Source organism: Callospermophilus lateralis, chromosome 5 (genome assembly GCF_048772815.1).
Source record: "Callospermophilus lateralis isolate mCalLat2 chromosome 5, mCalLat2.hap1, whole genome shotgun sequence".
Lineage (NCBI taxonomy): Eukaryota > Metazoa > Chordata > Mammalia > Rodentia > Sciuridae > Callospermophilus > Callospermophilus lateralis.
The window spans coordinates 97,793,454-97,816,173 of record NC_135309.1 but is presented as its reverse complement, the minus strand read 5'-3'; the positions used below and the strand labels follow the sequence as shown (position 1 = coordinate 97,816,173).

Genomic DNA, 22,720 nt, shown 5'->3' with positions numbered 1-22,720 from the left:
TTTTAAAATAAACCTTGCTTTATATGCTTGCCTCAGTGTTCTTTTCTAATGTTCAAACTTCAACATGTGAGGAAGCAGAACTCATCACCTATAACTGGTGGTATCAGAAACACACTTAAAATTGAACAAATTGTATTTACTATAAATTGCAGTAGGGAGAACTTATATGATGAATAATGTGTCTCACAGTTCTCAGTAAAATGTCAGAAAGGTCTTACAGAATTTGGGTTTGCTTTCCATGATAGTGGCTGTCTTTCTAAATCTTTCTTAGGAAGAAAAAAGATTAGACCAAGATTAAGGCTTTAATTGCTTAAGAGGCAGAAGCCATCATATTAAACCAGATAAGGTGATGTTTGGTCACTTATATGGTATTAGAAGAAAAACTGACAATGTTTAAATTTAACAAAGTTTACTTGGAAAAGTTTGTAAAACCAACAGCTTTCCAGAACAAAGACAAATCATAATGCTCCACCCCACCATGTGCATGTTATCTTTATAGCCAGAGAAAAGTGACATACAGAAACAACCCTATTGACTCTGGTCATCACTTGCTTTATATAGTCATGGTCTGATAAATTGGCAGCCTGTGATTTGCTGAAGTTAAATTGCTGGTACTGGCTGAATTACAACTATGTTATTGTCTGATTACAATTTGCACGACTGAGCTAGGGTATAGGGCACTATGTACAGAGGTTGCTTTGGGCCAAATTTTATCACCAAATGCAGAGACAGGTTTAGACAAAACTTATTTCAGTTTAACAGTGGCTTGGATAATATTTATGCTTTATCTGTGTTCAAATGATTACACAGGGGACTAATTCTTTCCTTGATCCATCCACCAATAAGTGGTCTTATCTTATGCTGATGTCCTATGAAACTGCATATTGTCAGCAGGAATACACTAATTCCTAGCCCAGGGGAACTCTAGGCTAGCTCCAGATATCAGAGGATGCCTTTTTCTTCCACACTTGCGACATATTGCCTTGAAATTTCTGTTCTCCATCCTTCTCCTTATATTCAGTTCCCTATATTCTCAGAAAACCATCTCCTAGAGCTCTAACTCAGCTTTCTAACATCTTTTGTGTAATCCGTTGTTTAGTTACTTGGTTTTATGCTTACTTTCTCCACGTAAAATCATATTACACAACTCTCAATGTTGGCAAAGTATTGCAGATCACATTCACATACACAAAGAAGCGATAGGTTTACAGAAAAGTACAGTCCTGTTCCATAAACTGGACACAATGGATGAAAGTGATTCACTTAACTCGATAAAATAGGTTATGGAAAAGGTCCCCAAGAATCCCAGATCTGAACTCATATAAAGGACTAAGGTCTGAATGAATCATCATTGTTAAAGAAATCTCTAGGTTATTTCACTCCCGCAGTCCCACGCCAGACCACATTTCCCATAATCCTTCGAGGCCGAAAAGGCGCCGAGTGCTACTGAACTACAATTCCCATAAGCCTCGGAGCCCGCCGCTTTCTTCCGTTTCCCGAAGTCTCTGCCCCATTTCCCAACATCCCTTTCCTTCTCTTCACGCTGAGGAACAAGGTCGAGGGAAGCGGACGGGGTGAACCTATTCTTCCGTCTGCGGTCTTTGCGCTCTTCGCTGAGGCCCCAGCAGCGCCATGTTGGGACAGAGCATTCGGCGGTTCACCACTTCGGTCGTCCGTCGGAGCCACTATGAGGAGGGTCCCGGGAAGGTTAGTGTGTAAGGGCCCGGCTTCGTTGGTGGAGGGAATACTTGGCTGCCACTCGCTTGCTCCAGGACTGCCTAAGAGCTGTGGAGAGGGAAATGGCAAGCTGGGAACTCCTGGAGAAAGCTGGGACCCCAAGCGCGTAGCTGCAGAAAGGAACGGGCAGGCAGAGCGCGCAAGCTGGCCTGGTCTCCCCAGTCAGCCCCTTTGCCGCCAAGATCTGGGAGGCCTGGAAGACTGCCGCTGCAGGTGCCCTGGCTTAAAGCCGAATTGGGAAAGGCATGGGACCCGGAGTGAAGGTCATTGGAAAGTGATGAGTAATGAAGGCCTGGAGTATTGTACAAGTTTTCTTTACCTAATTGCCCTCGCTGGTTGAGACTAGCTTTAGTCTCAGGTGTATTGAGCTTAAGTCGTGTCTTAGCAGTAACAACCGTGGAGGATTACGTGAGGCCTACTAGTAAAGGGCAGAGACTGGATGTGGAGGTTATAGCCATGTTTTTAAAAAATCAAACTTTGTAGTGCAGTTGACTTTTCCGTGTACCAGGTGGCTGGTTGGTAATAAACAGTTAACTAGAATAGTGCTTTTTGTTACTGAAATAATTACTTTGTAGAGAATTTTATTAAATAAAAATGTGACTTTTACCCTTGAGTCCCTAAGATGACTGCTAGGTGTTCAGAAAAGCCAAGTATGTATTACCTTTTGGTGTTAACTTATACACCTGATTATGTAAGACTACATGTGCACACTCACACTTCTCATTCCTTGTGTATTTTGACCTATAAAATCAGATGATTTGCAGTTTTACTTTGGTTGCTTGTTTTCTTTCCCAACAGAATTTGCCATTTTCAGTGGAAAACAAGTGGCGCTTACTGGTTATGATGACCTTATACTTTGGATCAGGATTTGCTGCCCCTTTCTTCATAGTAAGACACCAACTGCTTAAGAAGTAAGGACGTTCTAATTCATCCACATAACAGGTAATTAATGGATTATTGATCTTTCTAAAGCAGTCCTTTGTATTTTATACTGTACCCATTCCCCACACCAAAAAAAAAAAAAAAAAAAAAAAAAAAGAGCCCATAGACAAATACATTGTAGGACTGATCCCTGAAGTTAAGTATAGATGTCATACCAGTGGAGGCAGGTTCATAAGCCTATAAAAAATATTTCTTTGATAAATAGTGGCCAGTTTATTGAATACACTTGATATGGATAATCTCATGCTGTTCCCCAGCAAACCTGTTAGGTTGGTGATAGTAACCTCATCTGAGACACAAAGATGTCATGTTGCCCAAGATTCCATAGCTAGTGACTGTGATCTGGAAATTTTACCCAGGCAGTCTTATTCCAGAGCTTGTGCTTTAAATCAGGTACAGTTCTAAAAACTGATTGATGATATTCTCTCTAGTACTTTTACTAAAATAAATGGCTTAGAACATGTCTCTTTATTTCCTTTTATAAAATGGTCATTGTACTCCTTTTTCTTAAAATCTAGCCTTGCAAAGTTGATTTAATATATTAAAAAAAAACCCCAGGAGATAAAATACTTCTAGTACTCCTTGAATTTGTATCATTCCCAGATATTTTTGCAGTGATAAATCTGTGCCTAATCAGTTCCTACATCCTGAGAAAATACGTTCGATGATTTTCCAGTGAGAATGATTTTGCACCACAGTGGAGCATATTGCTGTGTATAGGGGATGTTTTTGATTTCCTAAGGTAAAAAGCCATTGGTGCCAAAGTTGAGAAGTTTCATTAACAGAATATGTGTTACTACTCGCACAAAGAAGTCTTACACGTATTGGTAGGTTTGCAGATTGCCTGTATGTGAATAAACGATTTATTTAGCATAATTGTGAATAGAGTTTCCCAAAGTAATATTTTGGGAAGCTCTGTGGGGTGTAAATTTCAAAATATACCTTAGAAAGGAAAGTCTATAATTCAGATGGGGAATAATTTACCCAGATTACTAATATAAGAAGTTTTGGTGCATATGATGAAGCAAATCAGTATGAATGAAGTCATGATACTGTAAACGCTTTCTGATGTACCAGACTGATGGACAATATATTAATGATAACTACTCAACTTCTATAAAATGAGTGGTATTTTCTGATGCCATTAATTTTTGTTTTTATTTTGCAGATACGAAGACTGTTTTAAGAGGTGCAATCTCTGAAAAATGAATCAAACTCTTGGATTCATAGCATACTAGATGTTTGTAAATAAACTAATGACATGAATACTTAATGCCTCTTCTCTGAAATAGGAAATGTGATAATATGGTGTGTGCTTATTATTTCAGTAATTCCCAAGTACTTTTTTTTTTTTTTTTTTTAAAGTCAAGAACTATGTATGATAGCTGTTTAAGTCTGGAGATGTGACTTAATGGAAGAGTGCTTGCCTGCCATGTGAGGCCCCTGGGTTTGATCCCAAGTACCAGCAAAAAAATAAAACCTATTGCCATACTCTTAAATTATCAGGTTTAGTTTAATTTTTTTTTTTTTATCCCGGATAATGGCCTTTTGGTTACTTATGTCATAAAAGTGTAACCAAAATTTGACCTTGATTGTAACAATTTAATTATTTTTTTTAATGAGGCATAGTTGATCATGAGAAAAAACAGTGTGTACAGATAAAAGTTCTGATTGGTTAAGAAGTTGAGAACTTAATTTTTTTTCTAGACCTAAAACTTAAATTTTAGTCTTGATAATTGTACTTATTGAATAAAAGTAAAATACTTAAAATGAAATGTAACAACATATAAGACATAATGGAGGAAATATTTCCAGATTACTCAGAAGCTGTATAATATATCCTAGAAATGAAGTAAGATGACTCTGATTAGTAATTTCATCAGTGAGTCCAATTTACAAGTAATGAAATGCTGCTTACCACTTAAAATGTAACTTAGTTTCTATGATTTTGTAGTTGACAAGGGACAGTAATTAGCTACTGAACATTTTAATCCTGATTTGTTCACTATTCAAATACCATTGGTGTTAGAGAAGAATACTGTAAAAAGATTGCAAACTGGTAGTCTTGTTTGGCTTTCAGATATTTGGGTTAGAGGGTGCTGCTGTGTTTTTAAGCCATTTAAAAAACAACATCCTCATAAAACTATATTTTTTGATTCTTAAAATTAATCTTAACTGATTCTGCATTTCTTCATAGAGCAAAATAGCTACCTAGACTAATCCTCATAATATTAGATTTCCTATAGGGCCCCACTATGAAACTACTTATTTGGTAGAACCTTTTCTTTTTTCTCTCATTTTATGTGCTAGGGATACTGTTAGCTTCTTTCATAGCCATCTGGCAACTGCATAAATAAGGATGCAGCTTTAATCTATATAACTTTGCCCCAGAATTCCTTGCATTTATATTTCATGGCTTTTTATTGCCCAATGATGAATCCATTCTCAACCTTACTGAGTTTTTCTGTGGAATATGAAAAGTTTCCCTTTTTTTAAAATCATATTTGGAGATTTTATATATATATGCACACACACACACATATATTTGTGATGGACTTTTTATTTATTTTATTTTATATGAGGTGCTAAGAATCTAACTCAGTGCCTCACACATGCTAGGCAAGTTCTCTACCATTGAGCCACAACCCCAGCCCAGGTTTTCTATCTTTGAAAAAAATGAAAGCAAAAGTGTAGGGTTCATAAAATGACTTTGAACTTTGGGTTCAAATCTTTGCCAAAAAAATTTTAAATTTAGCTGTCTCAGTTTTCTTGGGAATAGAGTTTACCTCTTGAGATTGTTTTGGAATTCAATGAGCTATATAAAATATTTTAATTTCTGATAAATCCTAAGTGAATACAATCTTATGGCTTAAATTAGGGAACAAGGAAGCATATTTGATAGTAGGTCTAGGTAGACAATTATTTGAGGGATATTCTTGAGAAAATTTTCTGGCTGTCCTAGAATAGAAACAGATTGCCCTATTGTCATACAAGGGTTTCAACAGACTGGTTCTAAGTGCCAAAGTACAAAAATCAAAAAAGAGACCAAGCAACTGTTTAGTTTGTAAATTAGGGTTCTCCAGAGAAATAATCCATACCGTGCATTTATAGAGAAACCCGTTTTAAGGAATCAATTAGGGAATTGTAGGGGATTAGTGAGTCCAAAATCTAATTGGATATACCTGTAAGCTGGAGGTGCAGAGAAGAACCCAAGGGCAGACTGATGGCAGAATTCATGGCGTGGTGGTCAGTCAGTGCTTTAAGACCTTCAGTGAATGGTATACTTAACCCAGACAATAATCAGATTTTCACAAGTCTAAATGGTATTATTCAAAAAATGTCTTCACAGAAATGGCCAGAATAATGTCTGAACAAATGTTTGAACTTGCCAAGTTGTAACAATTTCACATAGCAATGACTAGTTCATTTTTATAATCTGATATTTTAATAGAAACTGGGTTTTTAAAGTGCTGACTTGAATTCATTTTTCTAATATTTCACTACACTGGTTTTTACAAAATTAAGCCAACAGAGCTTGAATTTGCAAAATTCACAGTGCTCAAAACATTCATATTATCCTGGAAACTCCACTGGATAAACCCAGTGTAAGGAAGACCATATAAACTAGCTGGGCTTTTTGCAGGTTCTTCTCTGACTCTAGACTATTGAATAGGAATATGGTTACAACCCACAATTGGTTTTCAAGAGAAGCCACTATATATATACATATTTTACATAATTAAGCTATAACCACCTGAAGGAGAAAAAGAAAAAGTCCCGCACGTTGCTAGAGTGAATAAAATGGAGGTTAAGAATGTGGGCTCACGGTTAAGACTTGCTTGGATTTAAAACCTGGCTTGACAACTCTTCAATCTCTTTCACAATTTGCTCATATTTCAAATAAGAGTCACAACAACCTAGAGTAGTTGTGAAAATCTAAAAAGAAGTTAAATTTTTTTTCAGTTCTTGCTAAAGAGTATTGAACAATTAAAATACAGGTGAAGTAGAGGAAATAAAGTGGATGTGATTGAATCCTTCAAGTTGATTCCAAAGCCATTCTGAGTAGAGATGGTATTTCTAATTACTTGTTGCTGCCAGCAGGCACATCAGACTTAAATGTTTAAAAGTGGTGCCAGAGCTGATGGTGCTAAAATGCAGATATTTTCCAGAGTAAAACTCCAGCCTAAATGATGGCCTTCAGTAATGCCCCTACAGTATCAGCCTCACACTGGCCAAATAAAATATAAATTTTATGCGCCATATCTTAATTTAGACTGGATGCCATCTTTTCTGTAAGGGTTGTCCCTGCTTATTTCTCCCCATTATCCCTATCACACTACATGTAAGTCTCCAATATCTTTTTACAGCTCGGTAATTAACTTAAACATGTACCAGAATTAACTTTTCTTGCCAGTTTCTCATACTGTCTTGTTACCTTTCTGAGATTAGAGAGGCCTTTACTTATTCATATATCCTGCATCTATAATTTACTGGACATTTATTGAAAGGATTATTGAAACCAGTATGTTATTACCTAAAAAGAGCAAATCCTAATCCTATGTATATTTCAATGTTCTATGAACAAAATTTTTTCCCCAGGAAATTGGCTAAATTAGGGTCTCTGACCAAATGTGAATTGTTAAAAAAAAAACTAGGTAAGATTAGAAATCTGTGCTTAAATTTAACTCAACTGTCTCTGACCATGCTGTTTATTTAGTCCATCTAATTTTATTTTTCTTCACACAAACTTCCTTGATGGAAAAAAAAAAAAAACTTGATTTCATTCTGGCAGTAGCACTTTGGTTTCAGACCAGCATTTTGAGAAGTGCCCACTTGAAAGAATTAGGAAAATTTTTTTAATTGTAAGAATAGGTAGAAATCAGAAATTTAGGGCCATCCCTCTTTCTCAGCCTGTTTTTCACCCTAAATCTCCTTTCTAAAATAGTCTGAAAGAATTCCTTTAGAAATCCTCTATAATAAAAAATTTTATATGATTTAAACTCTGTGTGCGTCAAACCTTTTTAAATTTTTCATATATTATCAAGTGATATTTTGTTCTCATAACTGGTAATTTTATTGCCCAAAAAGAAGTAAGCCAGTTTCTATGTATCTACATTAGCACATGGAGATTTTTTTAAGAAGTGTATCATTCAAATACTTGGTAGATTTTGGAGAAAGTTCTTGAACCCATATTTGAATATGGGTACAAGCAATCAGGAACATGCACTAATCTGATTTAGTAGTCATTAGGGCTTTTCATAAATATGACAATTATGGTTTTGTGGACATGTCAGGACTCTAACTATCCTCTCTGTTTTTACAAGTGAAAAAAAGCAGAAGTGATAATGTGCTACACACCTATGTTGAAGGCTTGCTTTTTTTATTTTTTGTTTTGCTCTGTTTTGATACTAGGGATTGAACTGGGGGGCCCTTACCACTAGGGTACCAGAGACAACCCAGGGTACTTAACCACTAAGCCACACCCCCATCCCTTTTTATTTTTTGAGACAGAGTCTCACTAAATAGCTTAGGGCCTTGCTAAATTGCTGAGACTGGCTTTAATCTTGTGGTCCTCCTGCCTCAACTTCCAGAGCCTGGGATTACAAATGTGTACCACTGCACTCAGCTCCTATGTTGAAGGTTTGAAAAGCCAGGATAACATTCACCAATTTCCCTTCCTCTGTGCAGTCAAGCCTGAGTCTTTAACAGACAATATAGTAAGTATAGCCTCTTATCAAATATATGGAGTGAACAAGAAACTTTCATTGTTTTAAATCTCTGATTTTTTTTGGGGGGGGGAAATATTAACTTCTCTACATCTTTGATTATTCAATTGAAGAATTATGTGTCAACCAAATAGTCCCCGAAGACTCTTTAGATTTAAAATAATCTACCTACACTTATACACATGGATATTTTGTATATCCATGTTTAGGTACAAAACAAGCCTCACTCAGGAAGGAAAGATGTCTTCACCACTTCCCATGTATGGTGAGGTGCCAGAATGAAGGAGGATAGATAACTTTGAGCTTTCAAAGTGCAATTTTGAGTAAGTACATATCAGAAATTTCTGCCTTATCTCTCATTTCTCATTCTATTTATCCCATTCACTTATTGAACCCCTTTCTAAAAATTGTAAAAACAAGTACCTTTTTCTGGGTGGACAGGGCACCATGCCAGAGTACACTTGATCCCTTGCTCATTGGCTTTTGTACATTGGAAAATAATGCAACTTTATGTTTATTCCTGTATAGTCATTTCAAATTTGAATTTTTAAATTATACCTACTAAAATTTACTGTCTCCTCCCAGTTTTCCCAGATCTGAGAAAAGGCCACACCCATAGAACAGAAGTTGATCAGTTAAATGCCAATATACTGATAAATTTATCAGGCTTACATCTGAAATCTAATTTGTTTAATATTATCAGCAAAGTATATATATTATGCCATGTTATATATGCTGGCCTGCACTGTTTGCCATTGTGGGATTTAATATTAATGTTCTGTTTTTTTTTTAAAGGGAATTATGAATATTTCTAGGTCATGGAAAAAAAGAGAACTTCCTAAACCTCATGTCCTCCAAAAAACGATATTGATAGTAATGAAAAACAAATTAACACATAATCCGGGCCTTTAATGAAACCAGGAAATATTTTAAATTACCTATAAATAGGAAAATAAAAATGTTGAGTTCAGCAAAATCATGTTAAGAGCCTATACACAAATGAAGTCTTAAGCAGAGGTAGAGGAAGGATGGGAATGATAAAATATAGATAAAATCCCTCTAAAAGACCAAGTGCCACTCAGAGTAGAAAATACTGACAATCAACTTGAGATCTTGTAGTACAGAGCACTACTATTGGGAAGTTGAAAGAATAAGCTTGAAAATGAGCAGAACCCAAGACAGAAGTTTCAGAGTGCCACTATTTCCAAGTATATCAAGTGTTAGGGAGAGTGTACCCTTGGAGGCTTGGTGGTAAAGGAAGAATAAAGGAAGCAAGAGAGGACTAAACTACTTGTAAAAACAAAAAGAGGGTCATAAAATCAAGTTTTTCCCCATCAAAACAAAAAGTATTGCATTAGTTAAAGAAACCAATTGATTATAAAGTATTTTACCATGACAAAAGAGAAGTAAGAAACCTAATTAATTAGCCTCCTCAAACAGTCAAGGTTTAATAAGGTGTTTGCCTGAAAATTTACTAAAGGACCTGAAGAAAAAGTATGAGATTCCCCCAGACATTAAAAAAAAAAAAAAAAAAACATAGAAAAGTAAAGTTTCTATACATGAAATGCACATCTTAAGCTACTGTTTAATGAGTTTAGACAAATGCATACACCTGTGTAATGCAATGCCCATTAAAACATAGAACATTACCCTAGCCCCAGAAAGGTCCCTCATGTCCCCTCCCAGTCAATCCCCTTATTCTCATCTCCTAGAAGCAGCAACTCTTCTGATTGTTTCACCATAGATTATTTTAGTCTTTTCTAGAACTTCATATAATATATAATTTAAAAATAATTTTTTTAGTTATAGATGGACAGAATGCCTTTATTTGTTTATTGTTATGTTTATTGTTTGCTAAGGATCAAACTCAGTACCTCACACGTGATAGGCAAGCATTGCCACTGAGCTACAGCCCTAGCCCTATATATAACTTTTATATGTAAATGTTTCTGAGCATAAAGATGTCTTATCATCATCTATCAAATGATGTTATCTTAGGAAATGTGAATATTCGCATCACTGCTAACATTGTCAAAGCATTTCCTAAAGAAAATCTGACCTAAGAATTTAAAAACAGTGTGGTACAGATGAGGAACTGTGGAATATGGAGTAAAAAAAATGTGGAATAAAAGAATGAGCAACTTCAGATAGGATGTTACCCCCTCCCCCTGAAGAATCTTAGGTAGTATGTAGGGGAAATCAAAAAGGGAGTGACAAACACTAAAAGATTGAAATATCCTTGAAGCCTGTGGGCAGTGTCTAACAGTCTTTGTTAAGTAGCTAAGAACTCAGTACATTCTTGTGGAAGTGAATTGAAGAAAACAGCATTGCAAGTATAAAATATGAGCACTGCTGAAGATATTAGCAAAGATAAGACTATTCTAGAGTATGGAGAGACCATTGGCTGAATTGATTCCTTAAATGAAACTAGGATAGATATGTGTGTGGTAACAGTGAGGGAAAGTTGTTGATATAACAATTTAAGGTCCAGGACTAATGGTGGATTATAGCCCCATACTATTCAACCATGTAAGTGACAAGAGCAATATTACATGTGAACTACCTGTCTGATGATCTAATAAAAAGAGTGACTATAAGAAAAAGGAATAACTAGTAAAAGGTAATCTGTGAATGAGGATATGAGGGTTCAGTTAGGGTTAGAACACTGAAAGTGTAAAAGTTGAATATTCAATATAAGACATAATTAGAAAAAAGATGCAGGAAAATGCTGCTTCCTGTTCCCCTTAAATGTCCCATTTTAGTAATGAGCTTGTTATATCTGTACACTTTAATAGATTCTGTAGTATATACAAAATACAGAAGCTGAATCTTTCTATTGTATCTAAGAAAAAAAATGAGAATAAAAAATTCTCTAAAGAGATTGGCTGATGTGAAATGTTTAGGTTCTCTATCCACAGTTGTCTTCATTCTGGTTTTAAAATCTAAATGCCTCTACATTCTAAAACCTGTGATAAAGTCTTTTGATGTCTTGAATACTTAGCACTTTCTCTGACATTATAAAATAACTTCATGGTGCAGTTAATCAAATGACAGTAAGAGGCAGTACTCTACAGAGAGCTTATTTTAATACTTAATAAGATGAATGTTGAACTCTAAAGTTGAAGGCAGCCCATTTGCATATGTACATAGGATGTTAGTACTCCATCAAAGCAGTGACTGTCAGTCCAAAATTGTACATGCCCTGCCTAAGAAGTTTCTTGACAAAGACGTATTCATTCCACCCAATAACTGTTCAATTCTTATGTTTAAGTATGATAGTGTTCTTTGGGAGAAACATTAAGAGAAATAAGATGATATTCCCTCTCTGGAGTGCAGAAACCTAGGATACAAACAGATGCTCACCCACATAAAATGAATATAAATTAAAATATGATAAATGCTAGGAAAGAGACCCAAAAGGACAAGGGAGAAGGAAACCTAATATACCTGTGACAATATTTTGGATTAGAGAGATGGGGGAAAGGTGGGTTCCACAGATATAGAGAATACATTTACATATACATTAAATGTATAGACAAATATGTACAGAAAGAGAATTGAATAGACATGAAATTCCTTGAGCAATCCTCTTTAATATTCAAAGTAAGCATTTTATTTATGTTATAGGTGGTTTAAAGCAATGCCAAGATATGCTATTATTTATGTATATAAATGCAATCTCAAAATTTGGAACACTAAGCAACCAAGCTCTGGTTGTTATGACAACCTCTTTTGTACAGTTTGTAAGTAATGATGAGTGACTCCAAAATAGCATATTGTTAAAAGGAGTCTTACATTAAGATAAACTTTGGACCTCAGTGCTCTGGAGTCAAATCAATCATAAATTTGCAAATGTGAAAAACTTCCCAAACAACAACCTCAACGAGTTTGCTAAAAAAGGCTGATTCAACTGTCAAAATATAACCTATGAGAAACAAAAATTTTGGTTAAAAAGGAATAGAAGCAAGGTTGGATAATTTCAAGATCATTTTTAGCAACATTTGTTACAATTACATGATTATAGAACTATAAATATACTTATTTACAAATAGCCTCAATTTGCCCCCATAGACACTTTAAAAGACTAAAGTACAGCCAGGTACTGAAGTTCATGCTCTAATCCCAGTACCTCAGAAGGCTGAGGCAGGAGGACAGCACATTCAAAGTTAGTCTCAGCAACTTAGCAAGGACCTAAGCAACTTAGTGAGACCTTGTCTCAAAAAATAAAAAGGGTTGGGGATATGGTCCAGTGGGTAAAGCACCCTGGGTTCAGTTTCTGCTACTAAAACAAACAAAAAACTGAAGTACGCACACACACACGCACACACACATCGTGCATGGGCTGGCTGTGTGTGAGCTATGCACATTTGAGCATATGAGGGGACTGGTCGGCCTTACGTGCTTCTAGGGCTATGTGTAGCATGTGTGTAGCATGTGTGCCTTTTCTCCCACACACTACCTGAGATGGATATGGTTGTCCAAGATGTCAGTCAATCTGCTGACCACAAGACATCACCAAGCAAGACTCCACCCTTTGAAACCCAATCCCTTGCCTTATTTAGGTAGAACTTTCTTTCAAATATCTTTCTCCTAAATAAATACAGGGGTTTGGGGTGTGCTCTCTCTCTCTCTTGCCTCTTGCCTCCCTTGTTCCCCTTGCCTTCCAGTTGGAGCTGAAACCTGAGGTCTCAGAGCCATCCCTGACCCCCCAAAAAGGCATTTCTGTGTTTGTGTGTGTGTGTGTGTGTGTGTGTGTGTGTGTGTGTGTGTGTTTTTAATTGCCAGCCTGGCCAGCTGGTGTCTGTCTCTGTCTCTGTCTCATTCACACACACACACACACACACATGTTTGTTTATGTTTATATATCGATATACATGTACACATACATATCACAGTCTTTCAAGAGAATAAGTAAGAAAGTTCATGGATTTTTGATCTTATGGATACATTGAGATTCTTCTGGAGAAAAGAGACTATGGTCTGAAACTGAGAGGAAGATTATGTGAGCCATTTCATGTACTCATTAGGGATCATCAGCAATATGATGATTTCTTGTATCCATAGATTACCTTCAGATTTAAATATTCAATTTTGCCATTTCATTTATGTGGGGTAATCAAAATCACAGATGACCATATTATAAATGAAAATGATAACATGTTGGTATATACATAATAATCTGCACTTACCTTCTCAGGAGGAAAACTCATTGAAAAAATTAAGTTATAAAAAATATGCTTTTTTATTATAATCAGAGAAAATATTTGAAAAACATGGAAGAATTCTGATACCAAGTACAACATACCTGGCTTTATTATTCAAAATCAACTAATATTCATGAAGAAATAACTAAATTTTGGACTTTCTCATAGTATTTAATGTATCCTTAACCATAGTATAGATATTAATATTTTCTCTATATATCATTCAGTTGATTAAACTGTTACTCTGTTTACTGAGATGGAAACACTGGAGTATATTACACTATATTTCATCACCTATTAGTGCTATTTCTGATCTTAAACTGGCTTTGGTTCCTGATTGTGTGCATGTGTACACATGCATGTGATGTGCTTAGTGTTTCTAAGGAGGAAAGTCTTCAGGGTACTCTCTTAGCAGTAGGTTCTACAAAGGATTAGCAATATTGCATCTAAAGAAACTTTGAATATGTCTATGGTTCAGGACCCTAGGTCTCAAAATGAACAAAATATTAATGAAAAAGAAAAATATAACCTATTTAATATTCTTTAAACTATTGTTACATTGTATCTTTTATGTTTTATTCCTTTGGTAGTTGAGAATACAGGGAGAACTGATGACATTTTAGAAAAGGAAAGCTTAGAAATATCTAGCAAGAATATAGTGGCCGTATTAAATTTAACTTCTAAGAGAAACCATGGCATAAGAACTTGTAATTCATTCATTTAAGAAATACATTTTGGGCACCCACTAGTTTTAATACACTGTTCCAAGTGCTTGATATACATAAGTGCACAGACCAAAATCCCTGCTTTTGTTTACATGCTAAAGGGAGAAAGATAGTAAACAATAAACATAATACATTATATCAGTAATTGTTCAATGGGAGAAAACTAGAGATGGAAATAAAGGGAGTTAGGTAGAGAGGAGTAGGTTGCAATTTTAAATAGAGTGTCAAGGTAGACCTACTTGAGAAGTTAATACTTAATCAAAAGCTAAAGGTACCTGGGAGAAAAGTATTCTTAAGTAGAAGTTTGCCTATCTGGCTCAAGCAACAACAAATAGATCAGACTGGTTGGAGCTGGGCAATGAAATAGTGAATAGTGCCTACTAAGAAAGAAGTCACCGGGGGCTGGATCAAGTAGAGCCTTGTTAAGCCTCTATAAGAATCTTGACTTTTACTCTGAATGAGAAGGAGAGTCACTAGAGGACTAAAGGAAGGAGAGACACAATCCGACTTAAATTTTAAAAAGTTCACTATGGCTACTGAATTGAGAATGAAGGGAGCAAGACTGGCAGCAAGAGGTGAAGAAGAAAAGTATTTAGAGGAAAGATAAAGAGGCCTTAAACAAAAATGAATAGAGTTCATATTCATCTGATTCATGAGATACCAGGGATATACATGAAAACTAGAAGAGCCAATAGTATGTGCACCAGTCAGAGTCTGAGTCCAAAAGTAGGAGAAGAACTACATTCTCCCTCTCATAAAGGCAGAGAGAAAGAAATCTTCCTCACATAGCTTTTCATTCTACTTCAATAGATTGGAGAGGCCAACCCACACCAGACAGGGAATCTGCTTGATTCAGTCTACTGGTTCAAGTGTATAATCAAGAAACACCCTCTCACATACTGCCTAGAAATAATGTTTACCGAAGTATCTGGGCAACACAGGACCTAGTCAAGCTGACTCATAAAATTAACCATTTGGTGTTTTGAAAGTAGAACTAAAAGAATTTTCTCACAGGGGTTTTCTGTCAAATTAAATATTAAGGAGCAAAGGCAAGAGAGAAACCAAAGATACTTCTCCCCATTTTACATGTTAAGAATGTGGTTAAGAGAATGTACTGGCATGTGCAATGACACATACCTATTAAATACATATGGGCACTTGAAGGTGGGCCTGGCTCCTGCCACAGAAGCTCTTAATCCCTACATTGGGTGGGTAAAGGATACTGTAGACTCTACCATTCTCCTCCAAAATAAGTATTTATTTTGCAAATAGTTTCTTTTATTTGTGCCTCTAAAACTTCTAGTAGTCTCCCCTTTCTCTATTTTTGCTTTCTAAATTATTTGAATTTGCCTTCTACCCAGTTTTCAACATATCACTTAGCATTTGAGTCCTTATCAAGAATATGATAAATGCTCTTGTTTGGAACAAAACCTATACTGATAACATAGTTAAGAGAAGAAAAAAATTAAGTTAAACCATTGAAAGAGGACCTATCAAAAGAATTACAAAGCAAAAAGCTGCTTATTTACTTTAAATTTTTGATATGGAAATTAGCATGTGCTTATCATCCAAGAGCATATTGTTTACACGTCAATTAAATATACAATGCCTACAAATACTTTAATTATACCACTATTAAGAGCTGGAAAATTATAACTAGTCATGCTTCAGATATTCATTCCCAGATGTCAAACTAAATTACAGGTGAGGAAAAAAACAAACATCATCTGAAATGCCACAATGATATGCACAATTGATAAAACAAATACAGTCATCATTTATTTACCTCAATTTTTGAGGATATGGATTTTAAGGAAGAGAAGAATCATTATTTTCATCAGCAAGTCTAATATCAAGCCAAACTGTTAGGGTTTTAAAGGTAGACCTCTGTGGCTCTGTTGATGAGCTGAATTTAAGAAGAAAAGACTAAATCCATGGATAAAGTTCATGTTATTTTATGTTCTTCTAGGCTTTCTGTTTACAGAAGGAGGAATCTTTCATACATGATACAGCAAAGATTTATTTTCATAAAATCTTGGTTCCTCTAGAGAATCTCAGATCCCTCTTGAAACCCAGATTAGAATTTACATTTAGAAAGATTTCACAGCTGATATTTAGATTGCCATTTAATTTCACTTAATGAAGTAAAACATCCTCAATTTGAGAGCTTTACGTTAGCCTTTAAAAGGAAAAATTTCACATTTATTTTGGTGTTTAGGATACCAGGTTTAATATATTAAGTCAGTTTGAATGACAACTGCTAGAGATCATCATTAAGTATAGTAAAGATGTCAGCAGAGGCCAAGCCTCAGACACATTTATTTCCTTAACACACATTCTGGGCCAGTTGTTGAAAGTCCGAGTCTCCAGCCTTTTCTTAGAGATGATGGCTCATTCACATTTATTTCAGAAAGTTTCTTTTCCTATTAACAAATTTTTTACAATTGCTCGAGCCTCACTTACTTTGAATATATCAAATATATATGTATATATTACATACATAATTATATATATATGTATACATATATATGTGTGTATAAAATACACACACACACACACACACACACACACACACACTCAGATTAATACATAAGCACTTTAGAATAACAAGCCTACAAAGTCCTTATAAGGTTATTGAGTAACACAATATCAAATCCTTACCATGATATTCTTAGTTCTCAAAAACATACATGCAGGCTGTTTCAGGTTCATCTTTCACTATCTTCATTTGAGTGAACTTTTAAAATTAGCCTGACTCTTACCCTTTTATTAATTATGTAAGCCTAGACCGTGGTTAGGGTGGAATAATAAAATTTCTTTGGGTTTCTCATTTCACCTACACAAAGCTCTAGGTTCCCAAGCCACAGAACTATATATGCCGTAAAGTTAGAGAACATTTGTTCTTACTTCACTCAGAAATATTTTCACAATGAGTACTATTATCATTTGCCTATTTAATTCCATGATCTGAAAAAATAATAAACTCTTTTTTTATCAACTGAGGTGATCAAATGGAGCCTGAGCTAGGTCCTTAAGCTAAGCTCTGAAGTACCAGGAAAACAGAGTGCTATGTCCATCAGGATTTATGTGACAAAAAGGGAAAAAGTTTCACAACTGCAAACTCTCTCTTGATAATTAGGCCTTAAAAACTGAGACACACATTATCTGGCTCCTGGAGAGATTTTATTTACCTATCAAAGGGTTGGAGTAAGGAGAAGACCCTTTCAGGAGGGAAGGATTTGCTTCTTATATAAAAGAATATAGAAATCATGTTTCCTAAGCAACATATGATAAGACAATTGACTTGGCTTTAATTTTGCTGTTTAGGGGTAAGGGATAGGGCAACAGAAACCCATGTGCTTATTTTTACTGTGAGAAATGTACTGCCAAGTCTGCCTGAGACCTGGAACGTCTCATATGCATTCAAAACTTTGGGAATAAGGTACCTGTAAGTTTTGCTCCTATCATCCTTCTCTAGCATGTTGCTGCTTATTCCCTACCCAAGGTAAATATGGTTTTGTCTTCTTTTTTAGTTCCATAGTTCTATGAGTTTTCATTTTTACTGATTGCAGTGTCTATATTTTCAAACGTAGTTTTTGACAGAAGAAAAGTACAGTAGGATTCTGGTTGCTAGACCTGATGATCATATATAACATGATTTTCAATTATTTGATGTTTTTCTCAGTAGAAATTACAAATGACACATGAAAATTCATTATCTCTAGAGTGAGACATAATCAAAACTTCAAAAATACCATTTGAGACAGTGAAAATATGCAAAGATCGGGAAAACTCAGCACTCCCTCATAGTGGGCATTTGTAATATGCTTGTTTGTGCATCAGTTCTCATTATTCAGTTATGTTCTATAATGTTGCTGGAAAAGACTGAATTAGTAAATTTTGAATTATTACTCCTAGGGCCATTATAGGATTAGGTTCCTGTAAGCCCCAGTTCATAATATTTTTGGCAATTGATCAATATATAATCTTGTTTTTATTAGTGTTTCTGTTTAAAGAAAGCTTATTTAATGTGTATTGTTTATCACTATCATTGAACTCATGACACACAGTACTATATCTCATGCCTGAGCAAAGCCTATCTAACAAATATATTTTTCCTACAAGGAATACCATAGCCTTCCTGAAATAGGAACACAAATAGCACTTCATTACTAAGTTTGGGGGCCATTTTGAACAGTGAGATCACCAAATAATTAATTAATTAATTAATTAAAAACTGAAAAAAGAAAATAAACCTGGCACTAACCAGATCACAACAAGGAGAGTATTTTACAGTATAAAATTTGAAAAAAAGAAGGCAAAACTTCACCTGTTCCCCAGCTGGGAATATGTACATAGCACAACCTAAAATTTTTGCCACTTTTCTCATGTCTCTGAATGACTGAAGGGGCAGTGAGTATTGATTTGGAGGTTACAAATAAATATTTAGCCCAAAAGATTCACAAAAATAGAATCAATGAGTAATGAAAATTGACTATATTTGAAAAGAGGTTGAAATCAAAATCCCAATCACATTCCTTATAGAAATAGAAAGAGTCATGAAATTCATCTGGAAAAATTAGAGACCCAGACTAGCTAAAGCAATCCTTAGCAGGAAGAGTGAAGCAGGTGGCATCACTATACCAGACCTTAAAATACACAACAGAGCAATGGTAACAAAAACAGCATGGTACTGGCACCAAAACAAACTGGTAGACCAATGGTACAGAATAGAGGACACAGAGACTAACCCACAAAAGTACAATTATCTTAATTATCTTTAATTATCTTATATTTGACAAAGGTATCAAAAAGATTCATAGTAGGAAAGATAGCCTCTTTAATAAATGATGCTGGGAAAACTGGAAATCCATATGCAACAGAATGAAATTAAACCCCTATCTCTCACCATGCACAAAACTCAACTCAAAATGTATCAAGGACCTAGGAATTAAACCAGAGAACCTGCATCTAATAGAAGCAAAAGTAGGCCCTAATCTCCATCATGTGGGATTAGGCCCCAACTTCCTTAATAAGACTCTTTTGGTGCAAGAATTAAAGTCAAGAATCAATAAATGGGATGGACTCAAGATAAAAAAGTTTCTTTTGAGCAAAGAAACAATCTCTGAGGTGAATAAGAAGCCTACATCTTGGAATCAAATCTTTACCCCTCACACATCAGATAGAGCACTAATCTCTAGGGTATATAAAGAACTCAAAAAGCTAAGCACCAAAAATCAAATAACCCAATCAATAAATGGGCCAATGACCTGATCAGACACTTCTCAGAAGATGATATACAATCAATAAACAAATATATGAAAAAATGTTCATCATCGCTAGTAATTAAAGAAATGCAAATGAAGACTACTCTAAGACTTCATCTCAGTCCAGTCAGAATGGCAGCTATTAAGAACACAAAAAACAATAAGTGTTGGTTAGAATGTGAGGAATAAGGTGCACTCATAGACTTCTGGTAGGTCTGCAAATTGGTGCAGCCAATATGGAAAGCAGTATATAAATTTCTTGGAAAATTGAGAATGAAACTACCATTTGACCCAGCTATCCCTCTCCTCGGTCTATAACAAAAGGACTTAAAAACAACATACTACAAGGACACAGCCACATCAATGTTTGTAGCAGCACAATTCACAATAGCTAAATTTTGGAACCAATCTAGATGCCTTCAATAGAAAATGGATTAAAAAATGTGGCATAACATAATATACCTTAAACATTCCACATATAGAATATGTTTCCAGGAGTTTTTTGGTTTTTGAGATTTTTAATTTTTTTTATTGGTTGTTCAAAACATTACAAAGCAAAAAGCAGATTATAAAACATTATATAAAATATACTCACATTAAATAAATTGAAGTTTTTTATTAGAATGACATGTTAAATGGTGGAAATTTATATTTGGTTAGAACTAAAGGTTAAGAAATAAAAAAATTATCCACAATCTAAAAAAAAAAAATGTGGCATATATACACAATGGAATATTATCCAGCAATGAAAGAGAATAAAATCATGGTATTTGCAGGTAAATGGATGGAGTTAGAGAAGATAATGCTAAGTGAAGTTAGCCAATCCCCAAAAACAAATCCTGAATGTTTTCGATGATATAAGGAGGCTGATTCATAGTGGGATAGGGAGGGGAGCATGGGAAGAATAGACAAACTCTAGATAGAGCAGAGGGGTGAGAAGGGAAGGGAGGGGGCATGGATTAGAAATGATGTGGAATGTGATGGACATTATCCAAAGTACATGTATGAAGACACAAATTGGTGAGAATATACTTTGTATACAAGCAGAGAGATGAAAAGTTGTGCTCTATATGTGTAATAAGAATTGTAATGCATTCCACTGTCATATATAAATTAAAAAATTAATTTAAAAAAGAAAGTACCATATCGCTGGGTACACGTAGCAACACTATATCCTCTCATTGGAGTTACTTAAGGAGAACCTAGACAAATGTGGTGGGGACATTTTTGTGGAATGTATTAAAACATGGAAGAAGCTTGGGAACTTGATGGTTTTTAAAGTCTCTATAAACACAGAAATTTTATAGCTTTCATTTGTGTAGATCATACACCAGAATATCAAGCCTAAATGATGTCTTTGACTTCAGATTTTAAAAAAATACTTTTAATAATTTTTTCTGACAATGTAGGAGACATTGTTTTGCTTTTCAAAAAAAGTTCTAATAAAACAAAAAATCTGTACACATACAACAAACACCTAATCACATAATTAAATGAATATGTTCTTTCCAATAAGTTCCTTTGGAGAGCTGAACAAATTATATTTTCTAGTACTGCTTCCCTAGTCAAAACCGTTTTTCCTTTTATAAACTCCTTTCTTTAGATTACTTCAGAACCAGTTTTGAAGTCACACATACACACATGGTAGCCCCACTTTATATTACCTTCCCTCCTTTGAATTCAGAATGGTACTATCCAATTTGATTTCTTATCAGAGTCATACAGCACTTAGCTTTTTATGGACTCCTATTCAGAAATCAAATCTGCTGCTCATTTGTCTCAATATAAGCTATTAGAAAACACAATTCTGTGTGTGCATCTATACAGAGCAGAGTGAGAGCACTTGTCTATCATGTAATCCTCATGATTCTATATACTGCTTACCATAGAGTATGCACTCAATAAATACCTGTTAAAAAATGAAGGTGCATAAGAATTCAAGATATACATAAGGTGGATACAATAAAATATGGAAAGTTGCCACCTGCAAGTCTATTTTCATTAAACAGAAGGAAATCTTTCTACTACGGCAGTGACAGTTTCTCACTTGGCATGTTTAAACTTCTCATATAATTGTCCTAAATATCATTGTATAGGAAAAAAATCTGAGTATACTTTTCACCATTCTCTTGTGGGTGCAGATTCTATTATCCAAATTTGGATATACCAATGTATACCCTATACCACATTCTTACAATATGATATTGACATTTGTTTTCCTTCCCTCTTGAAGCTGAGTGGCAATTGTTGCTTTTTTAATAATGTGGTATGTTGGAATAACTTTCGGTTCACAGCTAGCAGCTATGAGCAGCCTGGAGTGCTAGGAAAACCTATGTTCATACAGGTCTGACAGGAACACCTGCACTCTGCCCTAGCGAGCCATCTGTGAAACCACATCCTCAGCACTTGTGGTCAGCATTGCCAAGCTACCAGACTACCAGGTCAGGAAACCGAGAATCGAATGCTTCAGGGAATATAACCCCCCACATTGTGATCTATCTGTTGATGCAGCGAATTATGGTACTGCTGGCGTATCTTTGCTGATGTGTCACCAGTGATGCAATTTTTCCTAGGAGCCGTCAATTGGCTTGGTGTCATGGCATTTCTGTATCCTCCTCCCTTCTACTAGTGATGGTCTAATTTTGGGGGCCAACAGAGGTGAGGCAAAGAACCTTATCCCCCCACCGGCACCAAGGCCAAATTTGGGGGCCAACAGAGGTGAGGCAAAGAACCTCACCCCCCCACTGGTGCATAGGCCTATCCACAAGTATGGCTATATGCTGGACCGGTAGTCAGTGACGGGTATGATCCAATTGCAGTGGTATCAACCTAAGACAGGAGGCTGACGCCTAAAGTTCATCCAATGACGGGTAAGAACCATATGTTGAATTGGACAAACCTAACAGGCACAGTTCCTAGCCACATTGCTTGTTGCTTAATTAAACAGAAGGGGGGAGATGCTAAGAGCCACAGCCAAGTAATATGATGCATGACATTTTTGGTTGAAAGGTGATGCCAACAAGCCATTGAGATGATATGATTATGTTAAGATTTGCATTCATATGGATATCAGACTCCTGATGTTCACCTTGGTCTGCTACGGGACTCCTGGAGAGTTC

The 22,720-nt window shown here is 35.4% G+C and overlaps 1 protein-coding gene and 1 non-coding gene across 2 annotated transcripts; both read left to right on the top strand.

The window, feature by feature from the left end:
• The first annotated feature begins 1,547 nt into the window (after positions 1–1,547).
• Positions 1,548–3,947, top strand: Cox7c (cytochrome c oxidase subunit 7C). The gene is made up of 3 exons (XM_076857055.2): positions 1,548–1,707; positions 2,536–2,679; positions 3,848–3,947. The coding sequence occupies exons 1-2, from the start codon at positions 1,633–1,635 to the stop codon at positions 2,650–2,652; spliced, it is 192 nt and encodes a 63-aa protein (XP_076713170.1). The 5' UTR covers positions 1,548–1,632; the 3' UTR covers positions 2,653–2,679; positions 3,848–3,947.
• LOC143400576 (small nucleolar RNA Z39) lies at positions 3,690–3,752 on the top strand. Its single transcript, XR_013091488.1, has one exon. It is a non-coding gene; the product is annotated as a small nucleolar RNA Z39 (small nucleolar RNA).
• Positions 3,948–22,720: the final 18,773 nt, after the last annotated feature.

What these genes read in the sequence shown, in the direction of transcription:
- Cox7c (XM_076857055.2), top strand. Translation starts at nt 1,633, where the DNA reads ATGTTGGGACAGAGCATTCGGCGGTTCACCACTTCGGTCGTCCGTCGG. An exon ending in ATGAGGAGGGTCCCGGGAAG is followed by an intron (nt 1,708 to 2,535) that starts GTTAGTGTGTAA and finishes CTTTCCCAACAG; the next exon opens with AATTTGCCATTTTCAGTGGA.